The sequence below is a fragment of the Nelusetta ayraudi genome, unplaced genomic scaffold, assembly GCF_046127955.1.
Source record: "Nelusetta ayraudi isolate G7.1 ecotype Tasmania unplaced genomic scaffold, CSIRO-AGI_Nayr_v1 ptg000082l, whole genome shotgun sequence".
NCBI classification, from domain to species: Eukaryota; Metazoa; Chordata; class Actinopteri; order Tetraodontiformes; family Monacanthidae; genus Nelusetta; species Nelusetta ayraudi.
The window spans coordinates 2,022,710-2,044,004 of record NW_027466132.1 but is presented as its reverse complement, the minus strand read 5'-3'; the positions used below and the strand labels follow the sequence as shown (position 1 = coordinate 2,044,004).

At 49.3% G+C, this 21,295-nt stretch overlaps 2 protein-coding genes across 3 annotated transcripts; both read left to right on the top strand.

The window, feature by feature from the left end:
• The first annotated feature begins 87 nt into the window (after positions 1–87).
• On the top strand, positions 88–2,536 carry LOC142900446 (sterile alpha motif domain-containing protein 15-like). Of its 2 annotated transcripts, XM_076044746.1 has the most exons (4): positions 88–355; positions 719–817; positions 2,103–2,268; positions 2,406–2,536. In XM_076044746.1, the coding sequence occupies exons 1-4, from the start codon at positions 284–286 to the stop codon at positions 2,414–2,416; spliced, it is 348 nt and encodes a 115-aa protein (XP_075900861.1). In that variant the 5' UTR covers positions 88–283; the 3' UTR covers positions 2,417–2,536. The 2 variants fall into 2 exon arrangements, with proteins under 2 accessions (XP_075900861.1, XP_075900863.1); XM_076044748.1 differs by lacking the exon at positions 2,406–2,536 and having other exon boundaries at positions 94–355; positions 2,103–2,333.
• Positions 2,537–4,311: 1,775 nt separating this feature from the next.
• lrfn5b (leucine rich repeat and fibronectin type III domain containing 5b) lies at positions 4,312–18,248 on the top strand. The gene is made up of 6 exons (XM_076044741.1): positions 4,312–4,822; positions 11,091–12,026; positions 12,685–12,859; positions 13,873–14,206; positions 16,356–16,656; positions 17,477–18,248. The coding sequence occupies exons 2-6, from the start codon at positions 11,136–11,138 to the stop codon at positions 18,215–18,217; spliced, it is 2,442 nt and encodes an 813-aa protein (XP_075900856.1). The 5' UTR covers positions 4,312–4,822; positions 11,091–11,135; the 3' UTR covers positions 18,218–18,248.
• The last annotated feature ends 3,047 nt before the right edge of the window (positions 18,249–21,295 follow it).

The window sequence follows — 21,295 nt, the reverse complement described above, 5'->3', positions numbered from 1 at the left end:
GCGGGTGCATATGCTTTCTTAATCCGCGCGGGTTTGAGCGCGGCTAGTTCCTCTCGGGGAGGGAGGGCGGGGTGTAACCAGTGCTCGGGGCCAATCGGGGAGCGTAATTACTCAACCGCCCTCAAATAGGCGAAGCCGATTGGCTGAGAGCCTGTGACGTCGCGGGCGGCCGCTTTCATGAGTGGAGCAGAGTGCCTTTGATGTGAACGACGCAATGCACACATATATATGAGCGCCGGTGAGGGCGCGCTTCCATGGCAACTTAGTCAAAGTCTTGGACAACATGGAGTTCTTGCTGTGGAGTTGTGAGGATGTTGCGAGCTGGATAGCGTCGCTGGGATTTCCATATTACAGGGTACGTTTGCCACGAACTATCAGAGAGCTCACCAGCAGGTCGACTTATAAAACGCCTCTGAAGAAGAAGAAGAAGAAGAAGAAGAAGAAGAAGAAGAAGAAGACTGGAGGAATTTGCATAATTACTGCAACAAAACAGTGCCAAGAAGGAAAATTATGTTTGTAAAAAAGACAGAAATAAAATAAAAATAAAAATGTATTGACTAAGAAAGATGGAAACAAGATATTTACATTACATAGACAGTCAGATTATTTTACAAGTTATCTACATAATATTGACAAATAAATAATTGTTTTATTGCACGTTGAGATTTTTTTCCTTTTGGAACAGTTTGTTGCTCAGATGTCTTTTTCTGTGTTGCAGGAGTGTTTCACAGAGAACCTTGTCAATGGAAGGAAGCTCATCTACGTTAATTGCGTTTACCTGCCAAGACTTGGCATCACGAATTTTAAAGACATGCAGGTACCCAGGAGAGACTCTTGTAATATTAATCAAATTATGTCATTTTATTTTAATAGTGTAACCTTTTTATTTATTTATTTTGTCTGATTTGTTTATTATTCAAAAATCCCGGGGCCTTTCTGTGTGGAGTTTGCCTGTTCTCCCTGTGCCTGCGTCGGTTCTCTCCTGCTTCCTTACCCACAATTCAAAGGTTTTCAAAACCTGCTTCTACGCATTCAGGTAGAAGCAGGTTTTGAAGATTGATGAGTGGATGGATGAACTTGCAGTAGCATTGCCAAGATAATAAAACATGAATAATGGAAAGCAGAATGGAAATATAAGAATTACTTGCGGCAGCGCCAGCACGCGGTCGTCTCTCCAGTTGTATGCCAAACATGCCTTGGCACACTACCAACACTTTGCCAAATCAAACGCACATCCTATTTAGCTCCTGAAAAGCCCCCCGACTGTGTGACATCCAATTAAAGCGACGTGTTATAACCCAGTGACTCTGCCAGCAAATGGAAATCGCTTTAGCTTTATGCAAATGGTTTCGCTGGGGTCCAATCACTTTTCTTATCTCTATAAGCGAGGTGAGAATTGCCTCCCCCCTTCCCCCCGCTTTATGACTGTAGTGTTATAACACACATGCTGAGAGAGTGTGCTGAGACGTTTCTAGAAGCCTCAGAGGCCTCTGGCAGGAGGTGCATATAGGCTCCAGTGCCACAAACTATTCATCGGCCCCATTGAACTCGTGCTGAATAGCTTAATCCACACCTCATGTTGATAAAGTCCTTATTTCCATCTTTTTTATCGGTTAAAATGTGCAGCATAGCCATTTTTCTGAAGATCCTTCGAGAAAAAAAGCGAGTTGTGGATTCTTCATCGCTCATTTTCTTGTTCGTGGCTATCGAAACTAAACAGTTGTGTATTAATGATTCCAGGGGATCAATGATCCCGTCTGTGGGAAGGTGGGGGAGGGGGAGGAGGAGGGCGGCATGGTTTGCTTACTCCATTGCAACACCACCAACTGTGTCGGGGGCTTGTTTGATTTCCTAATGGATTAGCCTTGAAGTAGCTTCTTTTAACTTCATCCCCTCCACAATATCATTATCTCCGCTCCCTCTATAACGCCTTCCCCCAGTGGGACTGACATTTTAAATAAAGATTAGAAGATATAGAGGAAGATGGGAAGTGGGGGAAAAAAAAAAAAAAAATATATATATATATATATATATATATATATACATATATATATATCTACGTGCTTAATTAAGTGACTCAAGCGTGCTGTGCACCCCTGCAGGTCATCTCTGCGCATGTGCGCAAGCTGCTGGGCATCACAAACACCCCGAGGAAGCGCAGCATCGCCGACCCCTCGCAGGAGATGCTGGCTCTGTTCTTGGAGATCAAGAGTCGCACAGGTGCGTGGGTGGACGGCCTCACCTACCAGCAGTTCCAGAAAGACGTTGGTCAGTGAGCGGGAGACTCGTTGGACACCATTCATTTGCATTAAAAGGGATTTGTGTGCAAAACTTGACGTGTGTCCGATTTGCGTCATTTTTTTTAATTCATTTTTTTTAATTCGTTTTTTTTTTTTTTCAATTAGGGCGACTTTAATGAGACGTGCACATCACAGCAGCTGCACGCAGGACTTGGCATTAACGCCGGCGACTTTGGCTCGCGGCTGCCAAAAAGTCACTTCTGTCGCAGGGGCTCCTGTGCTGCCAGCCAGCGCTGTGTTCAAAGATGAATTGAGGTGCTGCCCACTGATCTGAAAGCAACACCTCTTGATACCTGTGACTTTGTGCCCGCAAACAAACACACACACACACACGCACACACAGTACACCCCTGTAAAAAACACATCTTTAACAGCCCCTGCCATTTCTTTTTCTGGATAACTAAACCACTGGCCCATATTGATCCGCAGTGGATGTAACTGGATGGAGCTATCGATTGAAGGGAGAAATCCTCCAGGGCTAACTCCGCAGATGACAACAAACACCTTTTTCAGAGTGGCAGAGAAGGGGGCCACGGGGAGCGCGTGTAGGTCATTGTTCCGAGGAATTAAAAGCGCCGAGTTGCCGAGGGGCGTCTTGGGGAACGTGAGGGGCCTCGTGGATGCATGCGTATAGGATTACCTTGCTAACTTGCACAAAAGAGCGGGCGATCATTACGCCCAGACAGTGATGGGTCGAGTGCCAGGCAGACCCCCGGGAAGCTCTGGATTTCACTTTCAGCCAGCTCGACACTTTCCTGTCGATAATCTATGGCCATACACGCAAGAAATATTGAGCTACACAGGCCACTATATTTGGATTTATCCACGCCAGATGTGCCGAGCACCAAGAATTGATGCAGGGCCGGAGCTGCTTGGTGGCCGCTGGCACAAGCTGCTCTTTTTTTTACATTGTATGTATTTCTGACTTCATTAACATGGAGCCTCCCCGTAAAGAAGACACTTAAAGATAGAAATTTAATGTAACCCAAGCCATATACCCCTTGGACAGTAGGATCAAACTGATATAGGGTTATTATCAATATTAACATTGCTGAAGATTTTCTGTTCTCTCATTCATAGAAATTGTGACACTGAAAACATTTGATAAATACAAACAGCTACAGTAACAATAAGAATATAATAATAATAATAATAATAATAATAATAATAATAATAATAAACATTCTGATCATCATATTTCAGTGATCACTCCGAGGAAACATTTCAGACTCTGACACTGCTTTAAACCACTGCATTTTTCACAGGTCAATGAGTCATTCAATCCGAGCCAAGGAGCTTCCGGATTCGAGAATTGTGTGACAGCCCCCCTGCTGACACAGCCCTTATATCTATTGTAATTGCCCATTTAATCCATAAAGCCTGCACCTGATCAACACTAATAGCCACCGAAGAAGGAAACACTGATTCTTATCCGCGCTCATCTCAACAGAGATGACCGGCTGCGTTTTTGTGCAGTGAGTGAGTTGAGTGTACATGAATAAATGATGATGCCTCGCCTGTGAGACATGAGCTGGGAGCCACTGCATCTGTCTGTGCACACAAATGGTCTCTGTGCAGCAGCTCGCAGCGCGCTGATTACCATTCCGAGCACAGCAGCGGCGGCGGCGGCAGCAGCAGCAGCAGCAGCAGTGGCAACGGCAACCCTTCCTGTTCAGAAATGGAGCCGGGTTGGCGCTTGACGCCAGTCCGGGGGGCAAGAGAAGGCAGGTAGAGGGAGCAAGGGTGCAAAGAGAGAGAGCGAGAGAGAGAGAGAGACAGAGGAGGTGGCAGTGAAAGAGCAGGAGGAGGTAGTGGCAGTGGAGGAAGGTGGAGGTGGTGGTGGTGGTGGAGGAGGGCGCGCAGGATGGCAGCAAACCTCTCCGTCAATCTGGATTAACTCGGCGCTGAGCCCCCTGCGTCGCCAGCGAAAGCCCGTGGAAAGCGATACGAACATCTGGCCGGATTCGGCAGCAGCAGCGGCAGCAGCAGCAGCAGCAGCAGCAGCAGCGATATTAAAGCGGAGCGTCGCTCTGCAAAAAGGCGTTTTCTCCACCCGGGCGGATGCGCAGTTGAAGAGGCGATCAGCTGCAGCCACACCGGGACTCTGCTGCAGGTTGCATATTTCTCCCCCTCCGCAACCATCCTTTTTTTTTTTTCTTCTTCTACAGGGGGGTTGCGCCGACTCCCCACCACCCCCCCACCCCTCCTCCTAATACGTCTCTCTCCGGGTCGGGATGCTCGCCGACGAGGAGTCGCCCTTTATCTGTTTACCGCTGGATTTCTTGAAGGGCACCGCCGGTTTCGCAGGCCGTCACATGTTTTAGGAGCCCGAGTCGCGTGTTTTCGGGACACCTGAATTGCCTCCAAGGCGCACCGTCCCATTTCTTTCTTCTTCTTCTTCTTCTTCTTCTTTTTTTTCTCTAAAGGGGAGACGCAGACTCTCAGGATGCAGTCAGCCCCCCTGGGAGGACATCAGCGCGGGCACGCACTGCCTTGATTCGGCTTCATGTCCCATCTGCAAGGTAAGAAAAAACAAACAAACAATTGAATATTTCACATGGGCTGCTATCGGTGGGAAGTGTGTGTCATGCATCCCTCTCAACTCTGTGTGTGCGTGCGCGTGCACGCGAGAAAGGGTGTCTATCAAGAAGACCCCTTTTTTTCTTTTCTTTTTTGCACTTGAAGTACTTTCACATTGTCTCCTGTGACAAGGGGCTGTGGCTGTTGGCGTGTGTGTGTGTTTAGGGGGGAAACAAACATACAAAAACAACCCACCAACCACCACAGCACTGCAAGGTCAGAAAAAAAGGCTGCTCAAATGCCAAGAAGCGCCATCAGATTGCAATTTTTATTTTTAGTACCTGCCCCGCTGCCTTTTCTCTTCCCTCCTCTCCCTCCTCTCCCCCTCCCTCGCTCCTCCCCTCCCTCCTTCCCCCACAGGTGAAAAAAAAAAAAGAAGCCCGAATGACAGTAAAAATGTGGCCGCGGTTCAGTCGTCATGGCAGGCATGACTTCTCATCGTGCTCTCATCCTCTACCATGCACGAGGTGTGAGATGTTTAGACTTTTTGTTTTTTGTTTTTTGTTGCTGCGTGCACAGATGGGGTTGTGTAATAGGCGTCCTTGTCGAGCCCGTATCTGACACGCAAAATGACACGCTGTGGAGTCTAAACGAGCCCAGAGGTGCCAAAGTTGATCATGGTTGTGTGTCTGTGTGTGTGTGTGTGTGTGTGTGTGTGCAGAGGAGTGGGGGGGCGGGGGGGAGATCATGTTGCCAGGTGACTGATGAAGACAGGTGAATAATAAACGGCGGCCGGCGATTGTTGGAAAAGATGGGCTTCGTTGCCGTCGCCCGTCTTGCACGTTGAGCGTTGGTTATCACGCGTCTGATTATTCACGAGGGCCTGCGGCACCATTGTAACTGCTACAACCAGTGATGGAGAAAAGAGAAGGAGAAGGAGAAGAAGAAGAAACGGCTGGCCCACGCCTCATTCTTCGCCCTGGCTTGCCTTGTTAATGCACTCGGCGGCCTTCGCCTTGTGCAGCTTGCCGCCGCTCATTTATTTATTTATTCATTTATTTTGGATCGGAGTGCGTGGTGCGCTGGTTCCTGAACGCCGAGGCTGCAGAGCCACTCCACATCCGCTGACCCAATTTTTAACCCTCTACACACACACACACATACGCATACCCACCCCAAAAAAGGGAGGGGGATTCTTCTTCGGATTCTTGCTTTCAGAATCTTCAAACGATCCGACAGCTGCAAACTTGGACACCCTCTGAACCGGGACGCACCTGCCCGGTCCGCAAACCAGTACACGCGTGGCAGCCGGAGAATTCTTCTTTTTTGTCGGCCTGGTTTTGTTTTGGTTACACAACGCATACACACTGTAGCATCTGATGCATTATTTAGCTGGTTTGTTGCCCGTGTGATGTAGCTAAGGCAGAAGGCCGAGGGGTCTGCGAGTGATGGGAAAAGAAATCGATGCGTGCGCCGATCGTGCATTCCACATTTCTGCCGTCGTCTCCGCTCTCCTCCCTCCCAACTGAAAAAAAAAAAAAACAAAAAACCCCAGCCTCATTGATGTGAAAATATTCCCACACGGAGAAAGGTAAAATTCTTGCTCTTCCTTAAGATCCCCCCCCCCTCTCTTCCGAACCCCGGAGTGCTCATGGGAATTGGCATATTTGAAAGTCTACAGACCTGCGGGGCCCCTGCGCCGCGTGGAATATTCTCAGGAGGAGGACGTATTGACATTCAGGGGTGGTGTTCGCACACCCTGCGCCCCTCTGCCGAAGTAAATCCCTGGTCATAAGCCCCTCACATCAGGGCACGTCTCCGCTGAGCAGGAATTAAAATCCAAAGTCAGTGATCGGCATTGAAATCTGACCTCTTCACCCCCCCCCCCCCCCCCGCCCCCCCACCCCTTCCTCACTCTCGAACCCGAGGACTGTCTTTTCTTTTTCATCTTTTCCCTTCGACATGTACTTTTACTTCAAGTGATGCGTTTGCGTTCCGCTCAGGTTAATCAGCATCTTTGGATTTATTTTTTTTCTCTCTCCTGTGATAGCGCGTGAAGGAAAACATTTGGCATTACAAGGGCGAGTTGTAAATGCTGATGAACAGCACTTCTATTGATGCAGCAAGGGTCTGCTTAGTATGCTCTCCTGCTGGCGCGCACACACACACACACACACACGCGCACACACGCGCGCCCGCACACACACACACACACACACGCACTCGCAGCGCACGCACGCACGCGGGCACATTACCACGAGCTGCTATTGTGCGTGGAAAATAAAATGAAGCGCGCAAGAGCGCCGCATCAAGCAATTTGGGCTTTTTTTTTTATCACGCGCAAAATGGGAAAAACTGTAATTATTCAGTCTCGTGCAAAACGGCGAGCGGTGGACGAGGATCAGCTGAGTGTGGCGCCTCTCTTTGCTTTCACCACAACAGGGTCGTAACGAGTCGGCCCCTGGCCGGCGACCGGGACTCGCAAATTGTCGAGATGAAGCCCACCCTTAACATCACTCCGGGGGGCTCTTTGCGCTAAATATTATTAGGTGATCTGAAAATGAGCTGCAGATTAGATCCCGGCGTGGTGAGAAAAAAGGGAAAAGGAAAAAAAAAAAAACCCCAGAGATTGTCTGTGTTGCCATGGCATCGAGGGGCTATCACGTCCTAACAGTGGCGTTACTGTAGGCGACGGTCGGGTGTCGCCGTGCATACCGACGTGCACAAACACAGATGTTGCCGGCGAGGCCGCTGTTCCGTGACGGCGCCGCTGTTTGGTCAGGATGTTTGGACGCGGCGGCGGCGGCGGCGAAAGCCCTTGTAGTGGGATTTTCCTGCAGCTCCCTGAAATAAAAGATCAACTTGCGCTAAAGATCAACTTGCGCTGGCAGGACAGCCGAGGTGCTCGTCTGTGTTGCAACGCAGCTTCACCTCCTCGACTCGCCTGCCGGCCGCTCTGTGACCCTAGAGTCTGGCAGGATTTGTTTTCTTTTGTATTTTGTTTTTTTCTAGTGATGTCCGATATTGACTTTTTGACCGATATCCAATATCCCGATATTGTCCAACTCAAAATTTCCGATACCGATATCAACCGATATCAACTGCTACCGATGGCTAATTTATATTGTGATTTCCCGCTGGATGCAGAGATAATTATAAATGTAACAACTTCAAGGTATTCCAAATAAAAACAAACATTCTGAATAGTCAAAATAGTAGTCGTCAGTTACGAACAAGCTATTTTGTTAGCAGCTAGCCACCACTGAAACCACTCTGCTGTAGTAGAGACGAGTAAAGTAAAGTATTGTTATTTAATTCTATTTAGTAATACCTGGAAATTTGAGGAATTCATTCTTTGGCATGACTACTAAATTGGGGAGAAATTTTTAAAAAGTCACATTTTTATAATATTTTTTCCCGAAACCGATATTTTTTGATATTCATGTTTAATGCCTTTATCGGCCGACTTCCTTAGTTTTTTCTTTTTAATACCCCGACAGCAAACCAGGTGAGCGACTTCCCTGAGACAACCTGCATGTGAAGGCAAAGGGAGCAGACGTTCTCTCATTAACTTCTCCTCCGCTGGGCTGCTCTCCCTGATTCCCTGCCCAGACGTGGATTGCCGAGGCTTTCCAACATGAGCTGCGCCATAAGTTGGACCATCTGAAAACATATCTCGTCCCCAACCGACACCCGCCCACCAACCCCCCATGACCTCACCGGCCAGATTGCATGAGGCTATTTTCTGGCTGCCCCGGGGAGAGCGTTGATATCCTCTTCTGCTGCTGCACACATGAATGTCTCCCTGTGTGTTGCTGTGGCGGGGTGGAGGGGGTGGAGGAGGAGGTGGCGGCGGTGGCGGCTGTGTTGTGCTGTGAGGAGCCTCTATTAGGCACAAATCCACCCACTGGTGCGTCCGTGTGGGCGTGTGCTGTCAGTCTGCTCGCTGCTCGAGGCGGAGAAGGGCTCCCGCTCAGAGGTAGTAAACGAACATTTGATTGACTAAGAAGTCAGATTACGGCCGATGCGTCAGCTGACGGCCCTTTTTTTTCCCCTCCCCTGTTTATTTGCAGCCTTCCCTCCTTCCCTCCCTACCTCCCCTCGGTCTGCCTCGGTCTAATGAACTGCTCCAGCCGCTGCGCAAGACGCCCCCGTATCTCGGGGGCGTGACATTTTAAAGACGAAGCGTGTGATTGATGAAAGCATTGATGGATTATCTACTTATTTGCCCGTTGCACCTGATGAGTGCAACCTGTTATGCAAATCTCGGCGCAACGCCCCGTAATTAAATGCAAATTAAGGCGGACGAGGCGCTCTAAAGGCCGTGGCCTTGGCCGCAAACCGGCCAGGAGCTGTTTTGTGTTTCCCTCACGAAGTGAGCGAGCGAGTTCTGCAGGGACTTCTGATGCTGCTGCTGCTGCTGCTGCTGCTGTGACCGCTCTCTCTTCACGTTCGGCTGAGTTGTCAGCACCTACCAAGCCCCTGAAAAAAGAAGCGGGGATGAAAAAAAAAACCTTCCATTTCCAACGGAGTGAATCAATATCACGTCTTGGAGTCTGGAAGTAGCAGGTCCTCCGCGCCTCGCTGCACATCCACGGGCTGCTGTGCCATTTAGAGCGGGAGCAGGAGGTGGTTGGCACAGCAGCGTGAGCGCGCACTCGCATTCACCTCCACTTTTGTTCTCCAGGCACTGCACGTTTTTTTTTCTGCCCCCCCCCCGCCCCGGAACCCCGCTCAGAGTAGTTCCGCGCCGCCTTCCATCCAGTCGACGTGTAATTACGACACGGCCGGTCCAGTTTTTCCCTCCTGCGCTTACGAGGCCTCCCTGTGAGACATCGCTGGGCCGTGCCTTCTAGAAATGGGTCGAGAGCGACAGTGATGCATTGCTGCCTGATCAGCAGTATGAAAATGTCACACCCCATTGTGCTCCTTTCGATGATAGCGTTCCTTCCCTTGCGGCTACCGGGGGGCCATTTTAGGGCAGCGTCCCCATCGGCCTCCTTGTCGAGCGGTTGTTACATTTCACTCAGCTGCTTGGTAGCGGAAAAAAAGCCAAAACACAATAACAAAACAAAAAACATCAACCTCCGAGCAATAGAAACATTCCGTGCCGCTCCCATCATGTGTAATGTAATAATTCAGAGTCTGACTGCCGAGATTAGCAAGCCGAGTCGCTGCAGCTAACCTGTGCAACAAAATGCACGTTCGTATCGGCCATCAAGCCTTTTGAATGAGGCTTTAGAATTTTTTTTCCCCCTTTGAGCTTTTCAATACGCCCTGACAATCGAAGGCATTTCCCGCAGACCATAATCATAAATCAGCCATTCTCTTCTGTATTTAAAGGTTAGCCTTTGGGTTTTTCGCTCTATTTGCGGTAATGGATCTATTGCTCCCCGCGCTTAAATAGATCGCTGCTCTTTTGTGTTGCTGTAATGAGACACCAAAGAGGCCGCAGCGTTTGCATATTCAAGCAAAGCGACGGCAAATTTCAATTACAAGGACGTAAAAAAAAAAAGAAAACCGCCGGCGCCACCGTTAGCGGCGGGCGCCGCGCTGCAAAGGGGCCGTGATCTCATCTCCGGTGCCTTAGTTTTTATGACATGTTACATCTCCGGCTAGATTTCGGGATTCATCAGACGGATCCCTCCTTATCCCCACACGCCTCTCCCCCACCCCCGCATCTCGGTTGTATCATAAGAAAGAGCAGCGGCGGAGATAGCCGAGAGGAAATCAATAGCGAAGCAGAGCACATCCTCACTGAGGCAGTGACAGGCCCAATCAACTCTTCCTACCGGCGATATGATCCTGGTGGGGTTATCGCTCTATCAGTCTGATGAGCACCACGACTCCGGACTTTTATCCCTCCGTTCCCGTACACAAACATGAAAGTTCCGGCCTGTTGATCACGTGAAAAAGACTGAATGCTTCATAAAAAAAGAAAAGCGCCAGAAATCACCCAGGATCAGGCCTGTCTGACTGTTCGACCGTTACGGGTGATTCATGAGTTTCAATCTTTGATTACAGGTGCGTTTTGTTGTTGTTGTTGGCTCAGGGATCGATGCTGCTGGGTTAAGGGGTAGGCCGTCTAGATCGCTCACAAAAAAACAGAAGAACCCTTTGAGTGACGGCACGCCGAGGGGAGATGAACGACTAAATGTCTGATGAAGATGATAAGAGTTCCGTGACAAATCTCATTCTTGCTCTCTGACTGCCTAATGAATGATTCCTCTCCTTGTCTTTCTTCTTTTGCTTTGTTTCTTTTCTCGTTAGGCGTGTCATCTTGACTCGTAAAATTGAAAAAAAAAAGACGGCCAAATGGAGTTCCTCCTGCTTTATGTGATACTCCTAAGTGTGGCGGTGAAGGCCCACAAGGTTCAGATCTGCCCCAAGCGCTGCGTCTGCCAGATGTTGAACCCCAACCTGGCCACGCTGTGTGACAAGAAGGGGCTCCTCTTCGTGCCGCCCAACATCGACCGGCACACGGTGGAGATGCGCCTCGGCGACAACTTTGTCACCAGCGTCAAGCGCAAGGACTTCGCCAACATGACCAAGCTGGTGGACCTGACGCTCTCCAGGAACACCATCGGCTCCATCACGCCGCACGCCTTCAAGGACCTGGAGAACCTGCGGGCCCTCCACCTGGACAGCAACCGGCTGACGCGCATCACCAACGACACCTTCAGCGGCATGTCCAAGCTGCACCACCTCATCCTCAACAACAACCAGCTCACCTACATCCAAGGCGGCGCCTTCAACGACCTGACGGCGCTGGAGGAGCTGGACCTGTCCTACAACAACCTGGAGGGCGCCCCCTGGGTGGCCATCCAGCGCATGTCCAACCTGCACACGCTCAACCTGGACCACAACATGCTCAGCTACATCCCCGAGGGGACCTTCTCCGGCCTGCAGAAGCTCAAGAGGCTGGACGTGACGTCCAACAAGCTGCAGAAGCTCCCGCCCGACCCCGTCTTCCAACGGGCGGGCGTGCTGGCCACCTCGGGCATCATGGGGCCGTCGTCGTTTGCGCTCAGCTTCGGGGGGAACCCGCTCAGGTGCAACTGCGAGCTGCTGTGGCTGCGGCGGCTGCTGAGGGAAGACGACCTGGAGACTTGCGCCTCGCCGCAGCACCTCGCCGGGCGGTACTTCTGGACCGTTTCCGAGGAGGAGTTCCTGTGCGAGCCCCCCCTGATCACCAGACACTCTCAGGTACAGACCCCCACCACTTCACCCACCCCACCCAGACGAAGTTCCTGGAAGACTGGAAGGCTACGTCGCACAGCTCTCTCTGTCAAAGCAAATATTAGGTTTTGCGAGACCCAAGGAGCCTTGTGAGATTTGCGGGGACTCTCGCGCGCAGCTCAAATAACTTATATTGCAAAACATATAGGAGGTACCGCACATAATGGAACTGCGTTCTGTCTGAGGAGCGTTCCGATAAAGACTTCACCGGTGTTCCCAGCTTAAGTAAAGCTGTCTGCGGATTTATGACGGATTCACAGCAAATTTGTTAATAAACACTGAAAGCGTGCTGCGATTTAGCCCTTGATTTATGCATCCAAACAAAAATTATCTGATCACGCTCTTGCCAAACAACCGCCGCGGCTATGTCGTCTCATTTGCATTCAGCACAGAAGCACTTTGCATAATTGCATAGAAAACCCGACCGCACTCGGATACCGCACTTGTCACACCGATAATCCCGTCATCAGCGCAAGACTGTTGCAATGTCACCATTGAGGGTCGCGTTCTTTTATAGTATAGCTTCGTTAGCCACGCAATCCTCATTACCGCCTTGGCTCATCACTTCATCGCAGCTACTTCCTGCCGCGTTTGACCTCTTCGCTGCACCTTTTTTTCACCTCAGGAGCTGAAAGTTCTGGAGGGTCAGAGCGTGACCCTGCGCTGTAAGGCCCGCGGGGACCCCGACCCCATCATCCACTGGATCGCCCCCGACGGACGCCTTATGTCCAACTCCTCCAGGGCCGCGGTCCACACAGACGGCACGCTGGACATCCTCATCAGCACTGTGAAGGACTCTGGTCCGTTAACGCCTCATCAGCTTCATTTTTTATCCCCCCGCCAGTCCGGCAAAATCAGTTGTTTCCTCATGCACGTTAAGAATGTCAGGCCGTTTGTCCACGATGCACGATACATTTTTGAGCATTGAAAGCCCCATGCGGCGTCTATTTCACACATCATTTATTTTATTTTAGTAGAGTATCTGCGCCCATTTAATTGTGGATAAAATAACCAACTGTTTAGAGCCTCCCACAAAAAAGCTTGGCTGTTACTTCCTGCTGGTATGTTTTGTAGTTTTTAAAAGGGGATGAAAATTGCCTTTGAAGCCAGAAGGGGAGCCGCGTAGCTCAGCAGACATCACAGAGAGCTGTGAAAAAACAAGGATGGAGCGAAGGATGAAGTGGACAGTCGTAGTAGTATTAGTAGTAGTAGGTAGTGTGAGGGAACATTAGTGAAGACAATTTGTGCACAATATCGGTGCTGGTCAAGAGTTAGTGCTCATTTGCTGCTTTTATTTACAACACGGTCCAGTCTGAGGCTGAAATAGTTTTTTGACACTGCATTTGTAGCTTCCCTAGTCGGCAGCCAATTTCCCTGACATGCTGTCATACATTGTTTACTCATTCTTTTTAGCTCGCGATTGCAAAAATGAAAAAAAAAAAAAAAAGAAAAATCCCACTTTTCACCGTGAGGTTTTCAGTTGTATGATGGTTTGCCTCAGCGAGGAACATGAATAAACAGAGAGTGGGGAAGAATTAATTAGCTCAAAGCAGAGCCGAGCTCCTGGCCACTAACTGATATTTATCAAACACAGGCTTAGCATCAGGTTCTATCTTTACCCTCTTGCCAGGAGAGGAAAAATTGAATTGCTTCAGAGCCTCGCGATTACCGATAGATAATTCTTTTATGGCAAGTTTAATAAGAATTGTTTTATTAAACATTCGCCGTCGGCGGAGTTGGCTCTGTATTTATGACACTTAATTGATTAATGTCCTTCTCTCCCTGGTAACAATCAGCCCGTTATGTGTTCCAGGCAAATTCACTTGCGTGGCCTCCAACCCGGCGGGCGAGGCCCAACAGACGGTGGACCTGGCCATCACCAAACTCCCTCATTTCACAAATAACACTGTGGCAGAGAGGGAGCCCGACCCGGGCTCGTCGGATATCGCCACAGTGACCAAAACAGGAGCGGAGGCGGGAGGCCTGCCCCTGGGGAACGCCAAGACCGGCCAGGAGAAGAAAGTGGTGGTGGTGGAGGCCACGTCCACCTCGGCACTGGTCAAGTTCAACTTCCAGAGGAACATCCCCGGAATACGGATGTACCAGATCCAGTACAATGGCACCTACGACGATTCGCTGGTTTACAGGTAAAAAGGAAGGTGCCATCTGTTGTTGTTTCCACTAAGATATTAAATTGTTAGTGCACACTCGGCGTACAAGCCATTTGTTTGGATCACGCTCAAATTTGTCAGCCTTCTCCTCGTCCTCGAGAGCTTCTTTTCTATTCAAATGAGAAACGAATGAGCTGTACTGACTGTGGCACTTCATAAGCAGTGACTGCGTAATGTGTAATTACAAGGCCTACCAAGTCACTACTTTGAAAAGGAACAATTTTCTGCCATCGAGGTAGACTTTGCTCCGAGAGGCAAAATGTATTACTTTGTTCATTTGCAAATGTGGTTGCAAAGTGTTGCGTATGAACAATTGTAGCCATCTTGATACATTAGCATAGCACAAATTGTGTTAGTACACAATTTAGTGCAACTGAATCTTGCGTTCGCCAGTCTTTGAGCTAGTCCATGAGCTAACCGATGACACGTCACAACGCGCTTCGCCATAAAAATTTTGAAACAATTCTCCCATGTTTTCTCTTATTTCAAATTCAAATTTCAAATTCTTTATTTTTAAAAAAGGAACAAAGCACACTAATCAACATTTCCATGAGAAAGTAAATATACCCGAGTTAGCTGAAGGCTAATTTCCATAAGTAGTCCCTTTGCCGGGTGTTAATAGACTAACATGTATACACTTATATTAGACGTACTTCCAGGTTCTTATTTGGACAAAAAGCAAAGGAGTAGCACTGGAAATGTAATATTAGTCAGAGCAGATTATTTTTTATGCAATTTGTATGTCTGGAGGTACCTTTAAGTCAGTGGTTCTAAAACTTCCTCTGTCACGCCGCACCTTGGAGGTAGAACATTTTTCATAGACTTGCATGGCACTGGGGTTTAGCGATAAGGCTGGAATTAGGGTTAGGGTTAGGATTACTGCTGGTATTAGGGTTAGGGTTTCGGGGTTCCTCATGGGCTAGAAGCCCCAAATTTGACGTGGCTGTGTCTTGAGGGATCCCGATGAACCTGCAAGTGGTCCCATGTCTCTTGGACAAAGTTGACTTTTGACCCCATAGACTTGCATGGCCTTAGGGGCAGTGGTTCTCAAACTTCCTCTGTCACGCCGCACCTTGGAGGAAGAACATTTTTCAACAACAAAGACCACTGGCCACCGCCGGACTCCTGAATTCTTCTTTTCGTCCCTGTCAAATATTTGTCCATCCTGTGTACCTGAGCAGCGTTTTTCTTAGCTACAACCTGCTGAACACTTTTTGTTAATTGTTCCGACGTGAAAACATTAGTTCCCCCGGGCGCCCCGTCGCCCTCCTGCCCGGTGTTTCGCGCCGCCCCCCCCAGACGTGACTCTGCGCCCCCCACTTGGAGAAACACTGCTTTAAGTTGACAAAAGCATTCTAAATAACCCTGTGTAATCGCATGTACAGGATTTAAGCTATATCAAACCAATGCAAGCAAAATTGGAATCTATTTTCATATACTACTACCTACCTTTTCCACTTTAAATGGCTTAAAGCCTGTTGAAGGTTGATACGGGTTGAACAATCCAATCAGACATTACAAATGACTGCACTTTGTCTGACCTCGTATCCCTCTGTGCATAATCTCCCTCATCATAGTGTGCTGTGCTCACAAGGTGCAGTTTCCTTGACAAATGTCCAATCAACGGAATCAGAGGGGACTGTCAGAATTTCAATCAAAAGCATTTGACACGGCCATCTGAGGCGCCGCTGCCGCACCTTCTTTTATGTTTACCCTCTCGGAATCCATTTTTTTCCCTGCGATGTGAGACACTTGTGTCGCACAATGCAACAAATCAATGTCACGTTCGCCGTTCGACATGCAGAAGCCACTCGAGCCGATAAGCGTTGGGGCCAGCGCCGCTGTAATCGCGACGTTGTGAACACGCTGACAGACGGCAGACGACGTTTTATCACCCGTGACGCGGGCGGGAATAAATCAAATGTCGCCACAGATTACGTCCTGGCAGGTCTTAAATGGCCTCCTGAGGGTTAAGCGATCGTCACGTTGCAAAAAAAAAAAACAAAAGAAAAAAAAAAAACAATAAGCGGGACAATCTGATTCCCGTCTGTCTCCTTTCATTTAAGCCAAGCCGAATCTACGTCGGGAAGTCGTAAAGCAACTCCCTCTTGCTCTCTCTCGTCAGGATGATACCGCCGAGCAGCCAGAGCATCACGGTCAACAACCTGGCGGCCGGCACCAACTACGACCTGTGCGTGCTGGCCATCTACGACGACCAGGTGACGGCGCTGACCGCCACCCGCGTGGTGGGCTGCATCCACTTCGCCACCGAGCCGCAGTACCTGCGCTGCCACTTCATGCAGTCCCAGTTCCTGGGCGGCACCATCGTGGTGATCATCGGCGGCATCATCGTGGCCTCGGTGCTGGCCTTCATCATCTTCCTCATCGTGCGCTACCGGGTGTGCAACCAGGGTGACGTGGATAAGGTCAGTGCGCCCCGCTTCCTGTGGTGTTTTTTTTTCAAGATCAAGCCTTTTTATTAGATTTTTCCACCAAAAATGAAAAACATGACACAACAGGCAACTCACATTCATTGTGTCCACAGTTTTGAAAAGTCCAAGAGACACAGTAAATTAGTAATTATCCGAAGTCCATAGAATAGAAAAAAGCAGATTATACACACATATATATATATATATATATATGTATATATATATATATATATATATATATACATATATATATATATATATATATATATATATATATATACACATATATATATATATATATATATATGTATATATATATATATATATATATATATATGTATATATATATATATATATATATATATATGTATATATATATATATATGTATATATATATATATATATATATACATATATATATATGTATATACACATATATATACACATACATATATATACACACATACATATATACATATATATACACACATATATATATACATATATATATATATATATACACACACACATATATATATATATATATATATATATATACATATATATATATATATATATACATATACATACATACATATATACATATACAATAAATACATATATATATATATATATATATACATATACATACATACATATATATATAGACATATACATATATACATATATATACATACACGTATATATACATATATACTGCACGTACGTACTCATGTGGACGTTGGTTTTTTCCCCTCTTTTTGTGAATAACGGCACTTTGGTTTTTATTCCCCCTCCTCTCGCGTCTCGCCAGGCTCTGGAAATGGGCGACATCCGGTCGCTGAGCAGCGACGGGCAGCTGGGCTGCGGGATCCCCAAGTCTCTCTCCAAGCAGATCCTGCGGCCGGAGAAGAACGACAAGGAGGCGCTCCGAGTGGGCCTCCCGCCCCCGGAGCCCACCAAGCAGCGGATGCCAACGGCGACAGCCACCACCGCCGCCACCACCACCAACGCCGCCGCCACCAAACCCTGCGTCCCCGACTGCACCGTGTCCACGTCGGCCGCCAGCCACAGCTGGCACCCGGCCTCGCCGGGCGCTCCCAGGCCCAAGCGTTCGGAGGGTCGGCGGCCGGAGGGTCAGGCGTCGGCCGTGGAGCTGGACAACATGAACCGGAATAATTCCTCCGAGTTGAAGATGAAGAGCGCCGCCCCCCTCGCCGCTCCCCTCGCCGCCCCCCTCGCCGTGCCACCCAACAAATGGACCAACGTGGCCCCCCGGGCCCCCGCCAGGCCCCACCACGTGTCGAAACACTACATGACTGTGCCCGCAGGGGGCGTGAGGGTGCACCGCAGGCACTCGATCAACGCGGACTCGTACGGCGAGCGCTGCTACCTGGCGCCCCGGCCCAAGAGCGGCGGCGGCGGCGGCGGCCTGCGCTCCAAGCGGAGCATGTCGATGAGCGGCGAGCTGCCGCAGCTGGGGGGCGCCACAAACATTCAGCGGGCAAGGGACAAACTCTCCAGGTCCGAGTGGCTGCTTGAGAGCACTTTATGATTTCGGAGGAGTTTTTTTTCCTCCCGCAGTTTTTCTCGGAAGGGATTTGTGGCTCTTTGCGAAGAAAACAAGGATTTTCGCTGCTTTTTTTTTTTTTTTTTGCCTTTTTCCTCCGCTCTCTACAGACGGATCTGTCGACTCCTCTGATATTATTTGAGGGTGAAGGCAGACGCACAGGGTCATGGGAGACGGGACTTCTTCTTCTTCTTTTTTTTTAAAAATCTTATAACCTATCAAGAGTCCTGTTTATAAAGACCGACTCTAAAGGAAAGGCACAACAAATATATAAAGACCAAAAAACTAACAAAAAAAAAAAAAAAAATCAGACTCTCATGTATACAAAAAAAAATGTTGAGTTGTGTGAGATGTTGTAAATCTCAATGCAACTGTTAAGTGTTCCTGTGGTATTGAATGCAGTAAGCTGGACATTCTGTACAAAGACAGACAAGCACACACACTTACACGCACACACACACACGCACAAACTGGGGTTGGGGATGTGGGGTTATTATACTCACAGTCTTAAATGTCTGTTAGTTAAAGTGATCTAATCTCTGTAGACTCACGACTCGTCTCCAGCTCGGCAGACACACGACGACATGTCTTAATTACCCTGGCGGAGGTTCGGGGGTGGGGGAGGGGCACGGCGGGATGGGGGGTGTGGGGGGGGGGTGGGATTTTACGAATGTGCTTTACATCCCTGAGGTGTTGGAACAGAATGTATTCGACAAACAGCTCTCCATCTTGTTTTTTTTTTCCCCCAGCCCCTTCACACAGACAGACAGACTCCCCTCCCCCACTGCCCCCCCCCCCCCTGCAGGCCCCTGGCATAATGCAGCATTTTTTCCTTTTTTTTTTTATCCTTTCTTTTTTTCAGTGGCACAAGTCGACTGAGCCAAATACTGCCGTCGGGTTTTGAATCAATACGGTTTTTCTTGCGCAATTACACAAAGACTCAACTGTGATAGGGTTCCCTGCCGCGACCGATTCAAACGCCGATTGAAGCGACGTCCGCAGCACGACAGGTGCGGGACGCGATCCGACCCAAAAAAGTGCTGACGCGGCGGAGGGGAATGACGAGGAACGGTTCATTTCCATTTATTCTTTGTTTTTTTTTTTCCTCTTTCCGCCGACGTTCAACGGCGTCACGCCGACGACAGCCACTGTAAATTAACTTGTCAACGTGAGGGAGGTGCTAATTACAGGAGGGAAGGAAGGAAGAGGAGGATGAAGGATGTCAGCTCTTGATTTTTTGCTGTTGTTTCTGTTTGATGTTTACCAGTATAAATAAATCGGTGATTAAAAAAAGAGAAAAAAGAGAAAAAAAAGGAGAAGGACCCACTCAGACTTACCTGATTGTCGGCGGTGCTTTGTTACACTAAGCGTCTTTCTCTTTTTTTGCCACAGCATGAATTAGTAAACAGGCCCATTCTGTAGGACGCGGGATGAAAAAACGGCAGATGCAACCGAGCCGCTCCGCAGTGGTCATCGAATACGAGGTCTCGCCGACGCCTCCGGCAACTCGACTCCCTTATCTCAGCGAGAGGTGGACCTCTGACGGACCTCTGACGGACCTCCTGCGCCGAGGCCCTGGTGTTTGCTCAGGGAGACCAGGGGAAAGATGAAAGCAGGGCCCGCGGGCCTCATCCGACTGCGCCTCTTGTGGACGGGGGGGGCGGGGGGGGCGCCGCTGCAGAGACCCCCCCTCCACCCTGCACATCGGCCCCTCCCATGCCCCCTGCAGCAGAGAAAACAGGCCGTGCAGAGTTGAAGCAGCCTCCATGCGACATGAAAAGCAATACGCAGACTGGCTGCCTGATTGATTTTCATACAAGAGGCACCGTCGTCTGTGCCTCCGCAGCCAAGCATCAAGGGATGCGGCGTCTGGGAGAACGCCGCGCACGCCGCGTGTAAAGACACAAATTAATATGCTGTCACCCCAAACAGGCATCTTTTCAAGGCCTTTTGTTCCTCATTTCCTGCTCATTACCAGCTGCTTAAAATGCCGAGGAGCCGGGACCTGAACCTCGGTGAGCGTCTTTTGGTGGGAGCTGGAGGTGCGCGTGCGGGTGCGTGTGTTTGTGTGTGTTAATAATAGATGCAGGAGAGAGAGAGAGAGGGGAGAAGGAGGAGGAGGAGGAGGAGGAAGAAGAGAGAATAGTAGACGGAAATTTTTTTAGAAACAAATACGTCGAGGAGGCTGAGAGGACGGGGGTGAAAAAAAGGAAAGAAAAGCCAGGCGGAGGGAGTAAGAGGCGCTGCGGGGCGAGGCGGTGCAGACAAGAGAGGAGAGGAGGGCGAGAAACAGAGCGAGGAGACGGAGGAAAACGAGGAGACGGAGGAGGGAAGAGCATCGTCTCTGGAAGCTGGACGCGATGCCTCGGGCTCCTCTGACTGCCGAGCAGCTCCACTGCAGGGATGAGAGAGAGGAAGGTGGTGTTGGAGGAGGGGAGGGGGGCGGGGGGGTACTGGACCTCGGCTGGAGGTCAGGCAGGCAGCAGCGTGTGGTGTGGAGTCAGCGCCCCCCGAGGGCAGACCTCCTCCCGCTCGCAGACGTCTGCACGAGGCCTGACCCGCATTTCCGTCTGCCGTCCTGGACCTCCACCTCTCTCCTCCACCTCCACCACCCCACCTCCACACTACAGTGCCTTGCATCACTCTGACTCACCGCGTCCTGCCGTTTCTTTCCCCCAACAAACCCGGCCAGCCAGGCTGACCCACCGGAGGACTCACCCCCAATTCACACCGAAAGCGTCTGCGCCGCCGTCGCGGCTCAGCAGCAGACGGCAGCAATTAAAGTCAGTGTGTAGGTTCACACCAGACGCCTTTCAGAAGCATCCCAGAAGCGTGAAACCAACCTACTGCTTTGGAAAAAATAAGCTGCTGTTCTATTTTTCACGCTTAACGCATCGCGGCCACATCAGTCGCGTGGTAGAAACACGGTGGATCCGGTTGATTTTCATCATAATATACAATGTGCTGGAATTTGTTTTTATATTTGCTGGGTTTTTACTGTGAAACGTCAACGTGACGTATCGGCTTCAACACTCACCAGTTCGGCTGTCAAATAACGAAGCA

Bases quoted from the DNA above. Each gene is read 5' to 3' on its own strand.
- LOC142900446 (XM_076044746.1), top strand. From the start codon at position 284: ATGGAGTTCTTGCTGTGGAGTTGTGAGGATGTTGCGAGCTGGATAGCG. The intron at 356-718 runs GTACGTTTGCCA...TCTGTGTTGCAG, and splicing joins TGGGATTTCCATATTACAGG to GAGTGTTTCACAGAGAACCT. The intron at 818-2,102 runs GTACCCAGGAGA...GCACCCCTGCAG, and splicing joins CGAATTTTAAAGACATGCAG to GTCATCTCTGCGCATGTGCG.
- lrfn5b (XM_076044741.1), top strand. From the start codon at position 11,136: ATGGAGTTCCTCCTGCTTTATGTGATACTCCTAAGTGTGGCGGTGAAG. The intron at 12,027-12,684 runs GTACAGACCCCC...TTTTCACCTCAG, and splicing joins TGATCACCAGACACTCTCAG to GAGCTGAAAGTTCTGGAGGG. The intron at 14,207-16,355 runs GTAAAAAGGAAG...CTCTCTCGTCAG, and splicing joins GACGATTCGCTGGTTTACAG to GATGATACCGCCGAGCAGCC.